Source organism: Ptychodera flava, chromosome 21 (genome assembly GCF_041260155.1).
Source record: "Ptychodera flava strain L36383 chromosome 21, AS_Pfla_20210202, whole genome shotgun sequence".
Taxonomy (NCBI): Eukaryota; Metazoa; Hemichordata; class Enteropneusta; family Ptychoderidae; genus Ptychodera; species Ptychodera flava.
In genome coordinates, this window is record NC_091948.1 from 23,635,187 (window position 1) to 23,646,002 (window position 10,816).

The 10,816-nt window shown below is 37.8% G+C and overlaps 2 protein-coding genes across 7 annotated transcripts in view; one reads left to right on the forward strand and one right to left on the reverse strand.

Annotated features, from left to right (window-relative positions):
- Nucleotides 1-574, reverse strand: part of LOC139121774 (ankycorbin-like) — a 27,548-nt gene extending 26,974 nt beyond the window's left edge. For 2 of the 6 annotated variants that reach the window (XM_070686922.1, XM_070686918.1), the window contains exon 1: nt 464-574. The gene's annotated coding sequence lies outside the window, so the exon portion shown is untranslated. Of the gene's footprint in view, nt 1-145 lie in introns of all 6 variants that reach the window. The other 4 variants (XM_070686921.1, XM_070686917.1, XM_070686924.1 and 1 more) reach the window with 3 other exon arrangements.
- Nucleotides 566-6,483, forward strand: LOC139121775 (large ribosomal subunit protein uL22-like). The gene is made up of 7 exons (XM_070686925.1): nt 566-627; nt 1,801-1,856; nt 2,588-2,628; nt 3,251-3,385; nt 5,061-5,159; nt 5,337-5,433; nt 6,269-6,483. The coding sequence occupies exons 2-7, from the start codon at nt 1,817-1,819 to the stop codon at nt 6,409-6,411; spliced, it is 555 nt and encodes a 184-aa protein (XP_070543026.1). The 5' UTR covers nt 566-627; nt 1,801-1,816; the 3' UTR covers nt 6,412-6,483.
- The last annotated feature ends 4,333 nt before the right edge of the window (nt 6,484-10,816 follow it).

The window sequence follows — 10,816 nt, forward strand, 5'->3', positions numbered from 1 at the left end:
AAACAACGCCACAAACGAGAAAGCCACTTATAACCCGATTCACACGTTTTATCTATTTTGAGGGGAGACTGGAAAGGACATACACTGGGTCCAGTTAGTCCGATTAAGACGTCTGGCATACTTATCAACGAGGCGGAGTTCTCACCTTACACTGGTTGCGTTCACGTGAATCACGTCTGCTCCCGATTTATTGTAGAGTAGTCGATACTACGCACGTAACGCAGGCCATTATTATTATACACACATGCTCGCTAGGCTGTGCAACCAACAGCTGTACCAGCAGTGTAGTATTACCAGTGAACGTTACCGCGAGCAAAATTTTGAACTGCAAACTGGTTGATCCCGCCTTACATCAACAAGGCTTTGTTGAGACGTAGATGTATCGATTGACCAGGTTATCCGTAATACGTTCACAAAAGAAAGTAGTGTAGCTATTAATATATACAGTTCCTACCTGGCTTACCTGCATAAAGCGACACAAACATACTCCATTCGGTTCATTTGCCTTCCAATACTGATTGAGTACACGCAAAGTAGTGACGAGCCAATATGTGTGTAATATTATTGCACTAAGTTAAGGAGTCCTTCAGCCTCGCTATGACTGTTCTCTTTCACTGGGGGATCTAGGTATGGACCAAAATATGGTTGTATTGCATTTAAATCGGAGTCATCTTTCCTTCAGATGATATTAAAATTGACCAGTTTTGGTAAATTATGTTGTTCAATGTATTAGGTGAACGTTCTCTGACAATATAGAGAGAATTTAGTGGATGTTGTGGAAGTAATAAGCGTTTGTGTCCGACCCGTTCGCATTGACTGCAATGCTGACGGCCATGTTTTTGCTGTTTGTTCTATACACTTGGTGGTCGGACTGAACACGTCCCCTTGGACGGTATAGAGGTATTATTCCGAATGGCCAAATATATGACTTAGCTACATCTTTAGTGTATTTTCAAAAGCGAACTGGCCTATATGTTTCACGCATTGTTTCTAATGTACACATTCTGCTCGTAATACAGAACAGTACACTACAAGTTGTGTATCTATAACTTACAAGCTTACTACTGTAGCAAAATAAAGATGAGAGTTGGTAATGCAACAGCACTTTGGAGAAGTTGTGACCAATTTTTTTTTGTACTTTACCAGGATCAAGTCCTTAGTTTCTCCACAATCCAGAAAACAATGCGGACAAATTTCAATCAGGAATTGATGTGCCGTGCATCATACGTTGACTTGCCAACTGTATGCCAGTACTAGTAAGTTTTGTGATTCCAACATGTGTCATATCTGCATGTAGAGCAGTTTGAAGTCAGTGGCCCTCGCGAATTATATAGCAAGCACATTCAGTGATAGCTGCAAAATTGTAGCGCTACGGTGTGGCGGTCGTTGATTTTTGGTTTTGCGACTTCGCTCACCAGTAGCACTACAATGCCGATGGCCCTGGGGAGTATAAAATAAGCGTATCCCACTGGACCAGACGTGTTGATGTGAAATGCTAACTATTTTCTGCATTTGGTCTTACCGATTTATTAATACTGAAGACTAAACACTATACTACACTTAACCTTGTCGTTTATAGGGTTTGGAATGCCATCGGCATTGTAGCGCTACTAGTGAGCAAAGTCGCAAAAAACAAAAATCACCGACTGCCTCACCGTAGCGCTACAATTTTGCAGCTAATTCAGTGACATTAGCTATTAGGTTATATTATGGACTTATTGAAATTAACTTACATGCCTTTCATGATGTTGCATTATAATTACCATGGATTTAACATGACCCCATCTTTTCATGTTTCAGGGTGACATCGGTCAAAATGACACGTTATTCACAAGATCCCGATAACGCCACAAAATGTAAGTTGATATCTCAAAATAGTTGTGCATCAAAGTTTTTAACCTTTCCATCCCCCAGTTTCCGCTAATGGAGGTGCAACTCTGCGATGGAAAATCACCAGGGTTGTACTAAGGTCTGGTGATGGCAGGGTTAAAAGTCAAATGCTGAGTTCTCCACAGGCGTTACTTGAGAAATTATTTTAGTTTCCCAGCAGCGATGAGAATGGACACAATTGTCAGTTGGCTGCATTCTGTTCACTGCAAATTATCATCTGTATATTCCAGTGTTTCCAATGAAAATAATAATACAGGCAACCAATATTGTTGTTGAAAATGTCAAAGAAACACTGGTTTTTACGCTAACCACAGCAGTCCTGCAAAGCTCTGCAAGCCAAACTGTTGACTGTGATTCTCATTCAAACTACAACTTTAACACTTGGAAAACTTTTGTAACAATGTTCTAGGATAAGACTGGTTTCTGTTCATTTTTTGTACCAAATCCTTCATCAGTAAACCTGTCACATCTCATAGAGACACAATCTCCAGTCGGGGCTTCATAAACTCTTTATCACATATCTGTGGTACAACAAGTTACCATTTGTCCTTACAAAACAAAACAAAACGTGCAAGCAAAGGAATAACTCAGGTCACAATGTATGACGAATGATAAGAGTTTAATCAACTCTGTCTCTACTAAAAAGTTTTTATTTATGTCATCACAGTTCTTAGCTCTATCAACTTGTTTCTTACAGCATGCAAAGCCAGGGGTTCAAATCTCCGTGTACATTTCAAGGTAAGCATTAGTGTGATAAATATCACACTCCATAGACATTTCCTGTACCCACTATCTCAAACAAAAATAAAGCTTTGTGACATGTGAAGAATAAAAGGATACAATACTTCTTAAAGAAAATGCGAAACCTATTTAAAATTCACATCCTCAGGTGTTACTTAATCCTATTGTTATGCCGTTCCAGACCATAAATGTTACTCTGAAGGGCCATTAGGAAAATCAAACGTACATATAAAGGTTACTCAAGTCAATTTTGTTCAGAAGTTGCTATTAAATTTATGTCACGTGTTGCACTGATATATCTGAACATATTACAAGTAGAAAATTCAGTAGGAGAATACTGCTCTATCAGTTTGCCTTCAAACTTTTAAGCTTTCCAAACTGAGTCCTGGAATTTTGAGTCAGCCCTATACCAATGCATGTAATGTGTTCAAATTTTGAGTCAGTAACAACAACTGAGAGGGCACGCTGCAGCTCAAATATTCTTCATTATAAGTATGCTACTCTTTTATTTCATTTGGTTGAAGCAAAGAGGGTAAGACTGATTTGGAGGTGAAAGGTGTTGGGTTTGTTGTCATGGCAGCAATACAGAGAAACTAACTTCCTCCTTTCCATTTCTTAGAACACAAGAGAAACAGCTCAAGCCATCAAGAAGATGCATTTGAGGAAAGCTACCAGATACCTCAAAGATGTCATTGCTAAGAAACAAATCGTGCCATTCAGAAGATACAATGGTGGTGTAGGCCGCAAAGCACAGGTTAGTCTTACAGAAATTACCTGTCTTTTGAAGTATGCCATACTTTGCTTACGAATGGAATCCTTGCACATTGTGAGATCAATCTTGTAAGAGAGATGAAATCTCCTGTCTCTTTTACAAATCAGATCTAGCAAATGGCGTCAATACTTGAACTCCTATCCTGCCAGGCCTATCACTTCCCATCTGACAAGTCAGTGATAAGCTGTATTGAACCAAAACATGTATTTTCATCAACTACTTGGCATGATACGTTTTATTAGGGGAAGACAGTAAAATCATGTTAACTACTTTGTGTTCAGGGGCCTTCAAATGTCCAAGTCTTTTTAAAAATGCAGCATACGTGACATGTTATGCCTACCTGGTTTTACTCAGATTGGCCTGATGGTGAAATATGAACTTTACAGGATAAGGGTTAAAGTCAAATATTTTAAAACCTTTTAAACACAGATCTTGCAAAATTGTTTTCACCAGTTGAAGGCAAGAGCTGTGCATGAGATTTCCATGGTTCAGCAAAGCAAATGCATTTTCTCAACCCTGTGAGCGCTGCAATTTTTCCCACCAAAATTATAGTGTGCAGCATTTTACCAATAATGTGAATTTTTCTTTAATTTTTTGACAATTTTGGACCAAATGAATATCACATTTTATTGGCTTCAGAGCTTTATCAAAATTTTGACAAAAATTAGAAAAGATTGACTGGCACATATTTTGATATAGGCGACAAAAATTGACTTTGGCGCTCTAAGGGTTAACTCAAAAGAAACCTAGTGAGCATGATAGTTTTACCCAAAGTTAGAATGTATACATATTTTCCTTTTGCCACTGAGGTTAAAAGGCATTGAAGTTCAAGGGTGGCAGTAGGATATACACAAGACTTCACATGTATATGAACATGTCACCTATAGTGATCAGTGGAAAGATGTGTACATTATAATGATGGTTCAGACTTTTGGCCCCCTAACTGTCCGGTGTAAAGTGTTATGGAGTGTGGAGGAGTTACAGAGAGGGTGAAGGGTGTAAAATTTCAGTAATTTAGGGTATCATGAATGTGGTGTTAACTGAGATAGCTGCATGATGGTAAACTTTGATAGTTCATAGGAATTGTTATGTCAGATAACAGAGTCAGTTTGAATAGAGTTGCCTTTGCAAAATTTTGACCCTCGATAGCGTGCAGGCATTTTGAACTGAGATAGCGTGCAGGTATTTGCAATTCAAATATCATCCCATTTGATGTCACTTTGTTCCTTTCCCATTTGAGATCAAGTTAGTATAGTTAAAGAGTACGCGTCTTAACATAGGCTTATAAAGTATGGTACATATTTATATTGTACATATAAGCATGGTACATATTGATTAGTAATGTCAAGATCATTTTGTGAACACAACTTTTGTAGAATCCCCATTGGCATACAATGGAGGGTGGTAACGCAAAATTCTGGTAATACGTCTTCTAAAGTATCACAACCCACACCCTACCTCTATTTACTTCCTGATATTCACTTTATGTAGACTGAGTTTCTATTTTGAGATGTATGTTCATTCTTATATTTACACAGTTTTTTCACATGACATAAAAACATTTCCTCTGTTCAGTGGTTACATGACTAGCAACTAGTTCTGACTAGTGACATTGGACGTGTTTGATTGATTTATACCGTTTCTTCGTCACTACCAGGTGAAGGCATGGAACTGGACACAAGGTAGATGGCCAAAGAAGAGTGCCGAGTTCCTGCTCCAGCTTCTTAAAAATGCTGAGAGTAATGCTGAATTTAAGGTAACAGAAAAAATTTCATGCCATACGGTTCATTAGACCTTGCATGTGGATCAAAGAAAATACCATGCCATCAATTAGTGTTTATGTTTGTTTAACAGAAAACAAATTCAGTAAAAAATTTACATTTTGGAAGGCGCAGCACACATCAGAACTATAATATTTTTGGTCCTTCCACAGGGTCTTGATACAGATTCTCTGGTCATTGATCACATCCAAGTGAACCGTGCAGCCAAAATGAGGCGTAGAACTTACAGAGCTCATGGTCGTATCAATCGTAAGTATTGCTGTAATCACTGTGACGATAAGCGATTGAAAGATGGGGAAATTATTTTTAATGGTTTTGTCATGCACAACTGATAGAAGGTACTATTCATTGCTGTGCAGTTGTCCTCTTCAATAAACTCATTGTTTTACATCAGCATGGAGTGGCTTTGCCAAGAGTTGTGGGCAGGTAGATTTTATCATTTCAGTGCAGCCATATTATTGGACACCAGAAACATATTGTTACTTCCTCACTGTTGACCTGAGTTTCCCAACTTAACGCATAGCAAAAGCAAAAAGCACTAGCATATTCCGTAATGAATACTGTCATTTCAAGGGGATGACGGTTCATTAAATTTTGAGAATCCGTCATTCTCATTCAGTGATTTCATTCGTTGAAAAAATCATATTTGAACGTATATCACGTCCGAAGAAATATTTTATGATATGATAAGTGATAGCATGAATGATCTGGCCCATTCACCCAAAGAATCTTATTTTGCACAAAATATTGGTTGATATTGTAGAAGTTATTTGAATATATATTGACAATATCTTTCCTTATCAAATGAGTCTAATATTAATTTGAAGGGAATTTAAATGAAGTTTGATATATTTTTGTATTCATGATGGCATTTAACTCAACTCCTTGATTTGCAGGTAAAACAGTAGTTTAAGGTCATTGAATATTTTCACTAAGGTTTCCGTGAATAGGTTTTGAGTAGGATGTAATTGAATGCGTGAAAATAGCAGAGTTATTTCCCAGAGAATATTTCATACTACTGTAGTACCTGTACTTTGATTATCACATTTATGTGTGCCCTTTCCCTATTTTCCCTGACACACAGCATACATGAGTTCCCCATGCCACATTGAAGTGATACTGTCTGAGAGGGAACAGTACGTCCCAAGACCAGAAGAGGAGGAAAAACAAAAGAAAAAGGTTTCAAAGAAGAAATTGGCCAGACAAAAGATGATGGGCAAAGAATAAAGTATAATGTATTGATTTGGAGCTGTGTTGGACTTTGAGATTGTCCCAATAAATACACCATATGGGAACTGAGTCTGTGTCTACTTTTGTTAGCTTTTGTGTCTCTATTCCCCAGCTTCCAGTGGAGCTGTATCTGTTTCCAGAGTCTTGCCATTGTCATGGAACCAACAAAGAAAGTAGAAATCTTCCAGTTACAGTAGACTGATTTGAGTAGCATACCATATACTGCAGCAGTAATTTCATTGAGCTATCAAAATTACAAATTCTCACACCTCAAAGCTGTACATAACTTGGATAACCCTTTCACCCCCATGGTTTGGCCCAAACCCATTGTTATCAATGAGAATTGAGGATCTGTTCACTGGGAATGGGGGTGAAGAGATTTAACTTCCACAACGCGTTTCTCTTATTTTCAGCAATCTATTGTTTTGTGTACACTCCCCATATTTAAGTAGCAATCTCTAACCAGGTATATGCCAGAATGTAAAATAGTGTTTTACATTATGGTATGTATCAGAATGTAACAAACCAACATCCATGACAATGGTCACAATTAAGCCAGTGTTTATTTCTAGAGAATGACACACAGACTTGTTACAAGCCACAGAGGAATTGATAACTTGAAACTTTAACATCCAGTGGTGTAGCCATTGTGCTCAAAGCTAAAATGATTGCAAGTTGTGAAAACTACTGGAAATAATAGCGTGTCCAAGCAGCAAAGTTTCTGGAATGTCACACCTGCCGCCTGTCTGAAAATCGTGTGTTGCACATGACAAGACGTATGTATTGCTGTACTAAAGGCAAAAATTAGACCAGAAAAAGTTTTATGCTCTGAGAAACTTTAGGTTGCAACTGCTTCTGGGACAGGAAATGAAGAACATGAAATATCTCTAGAGGTAGTTACTGATAAATGCTTTCATAAAAGGAAGTAAATACAATGAATTGAAATATATGTTGTAAACTTCAGTTCTCATGTAGCTTTGACATACAATGGAAAACTGGAGGTTTACTGGTCACAGGTCACTTCATTGGAAAGAAATTCTAAAATTATGTCAAAGTCTGTAGAAAGTTGAAGTCTCTAGTTGTGCCCCAATCCTGAGATGGTCAGAAGACAGACACTCGGGCTGTGTTTGATTACAACCCAAGTTGCACATGGTGCAATCAAACTGCTATGAGTTGCTACTTTGATGTTGCACATTATATCATTTGACCTTTCAACTGAACCCAGGCCTCTCCTGCACCAGGAGCTGGGTTAACTTGCCAAAATGGACACAAAGTGAATGTAAGACTTGGTGTTTGGGGTCAACCTGGGGGGTGGGGGTTCCACCATTTTTTGGATTGGCTCAATATAAAGGGGGTCAGTGTGTTTCTTGATTTTAAGAGTCAAGCCCATTATCACATAATTGCGTTATACCAGCTACCATTGAATCGTGTCCGTGTCCGTGATGGACATTGTCCAGCTAATCATACCTATAACACCACAGATGCCATATTATCAAACTCACAATCCTGTGAGAATTGCTGTTGTCTCATATTCTCAGGCCAACTGATAACCTATACTGAAAAAAACTATAAAAAAATTGCCAAAACAGTTGGGGTTTAAGTTGGGGTGTTTTTTAGCTCCGGTGTCAGCGACGCAGAGCTTATCAAATAGGTTGATTTTCCGTCGTCGTCCGTCAACAATTGCCTTCTCCTCTGAAACCGCAAGTCCAATTGCTTTGAAATTTTATATGCAGTTCACTTTGGGTGACTTCACTTAAGTTTGTTCAAATCGTGGTAAAATTTGCATATTTGTATTTTTAAGGCAATTTTGGTTATTTTTGGTAAAAATATCTCTAAAAATCTTCAAAACTGCCGATCAGATAGCTTTGATATTTGGTACATATTTCCCTAGGGATGATCTACAGGGCTCGAAATTAACTTTTGTCCCCGGTAGTCCCATTGGGCTACCATTTTCTGAAGTTGGTAGCCCAGTGACAAGGTTTGGTAGCCCATGTTTGAAAGAAGATTTTTTTTCGTCGGAAATAATTCATAATACTCATGTTGACACGTATCAGATGAAGTCGGCCAACCAAGTCGAGTGTTGAATTTAGTACTAGGGACGCTATTTATAATTTTGTGTTTAATTGTGATCGATACATAGTCTTGCCTTTCTGTGTCCTGCTGGGTTGGCTGTATCAGCGTCGGTCATCTCACAGCGATCAACATCATGTCGAACTGAGTAATTTCATGTCAAAGGCTTTGGTAGTCCGTGTGGGCTACCATTTCATGGGTTTTGGTAGCCCCAGAGAAAAGTTGGTAGCCTGTGGACGCGGGACTACCGCTAATTTCGAGCCCTGATCTAGTTCAGATTTGTTCAAATTGTGCAGAAATATGCAAATATGCATTTTTAAGGCAATTTTTGCCATTTTTAGTCAAAAAATGTATTTCTCAAAAAGTACTGGTCTGATAGTTTTGAAATTTGGTATACAGGTTTCTATAGATGCACTAAGTAATATGTATTGAATTTCTGATAAAATCTGTAATTTTGTATTTTGGGGCAATTTTTGCCTTTTTTGGTCCAAAAGTGTGAATTTTCAAAACTACTTATCAGATAGCTTTGAAATTTGGTATAGAGGTTCCTACACATTAACTAAATGATATTTATTGAAATTATGATGAAATTTGCAATTTTGTATTTTTGGGGCAATTTTTGCCATTTTTGGTCAAAAAATGTGTTCCTCAAAAGTACTGGTCTGATAGCTTTGAAATTTGGTATACAGGTTGCTATAGATGCACTAAGTAATATGTATTGAATTTCTGATAAAATCTGTAATTTTGTATTTTTGGGGCAATTTTTGCCATTTTTGGTCAAAAAATGTGTATTTCCAAAACCTGACATCTGATAGCTTTGCAAATTAATATACAGGTTCCTACAAATCACCTTAATAATATTTATTGAAATTATGATGAAATCTGGAATTTTGAATTTTTGGGGCAATTTTTTCCATTTTTGGTCAAAAAATGTGTTTCTCAATAAGTACTGGTCTAACAGCTTTGAAATTTGGTATACAGGTTTCTATAGATGAACTAAATTTGATCTTTTGAAATTATTTTTGGGGGCTATTGTTGCCATTTTTGGTCAGAAAATTTTGTTGTCAAAAAACTACTCATCAGATAGCTTTAATTGACATGTTCTTAGCGATGATCCGATGTGATATATTCAAAGTATGATGAAATCTGGGCCGACTCGCAGCGATTTCGAAGCTGTTATCCATTTGGTTGGCAGAATCGTACTGTTATAATGAAATAATACAAATAAACTCCCTAAGTTGCTGTGAATAGTGACACTCGACCAATCAGATATAACCTTGCAAACACGCTGCGAGTCAGCCGTGAAATCTTCAATTGTGTATTTTTGCAGCTATTTTAGCCACTTTTTTTCTGGCCACTGCATTGAGCTATCAAAGATTTCCACCTCCTTCATCAACATGTGTCAAAAATAGTTATTCTCTACATAAACACAGGGGAGCTATATCGGCCGCTAGGTCGCTTGTCTCTGTTTTGTTTTTGTTTTTTATTTGTAAAATATTTGATGAGTTCTCAATTATGATAATTTACATATTGATTTGGCCATCCATTTATTTGTACAAATCAACAAGGAATATGGCATATATTTCCCGAGTCCGGTAATATGATAACTTTGGTGACCTTCGTGTTTATGCTATGCACCTTTGACTTTGAGACGTTGAAATATGGCGAAAACCTCTTACATCGGCTCTCGGTTCATGATACGCCAAATAAACATTAGCAGTTCTTTCTCTGGGTTTACTTTACCGCTTACTCTTCCTCCGGCATAATCTACTGCCAACTGTGCTGGTTAGAATGCATCAGAAATGCCGCGACTAGACATCGAAGTCAAAGGGCGTCCTCTATACGAAATTTGAAAATGCTTTCTTTTTTATCGGTGTCTGACGTTAGAGGGCGCCATTCAGATTTCTGGTACAAGTCAGACTGGGCCGAAGTGGATGTCAGTGTCAGGCTAGGCATGGATATCTGCTGGTATCTAGAAATAAGGTGAGCCTCCTGTAAAAACAAATTTTATTTTCTAACTCTTTATTTATGTTCGATCGGGTGTCGCCCTTCATATTTCTGCAATGTATGATGTCAGGAAGCCAGAAGCAACTTTCGTTATAATCAAATGAATCAAAGGGCGTCCTCGATGACACATCTAAATTTGCGTCGAAGGTTAGATGCCTTTAGATGTCTGACTTGTGTGGGTGTCAGGAAGCCAGAGGAAAACTCCGGGAGACAGACAATAAAATAAATCAAAGGACGCCCTCTATACGAAATTTGAATTTGCTTTCTTTTTTATCTGTGTCCACCGTTGAAGGCGCCCTTCAGATTTGTGAAACAAGCCTCTGCC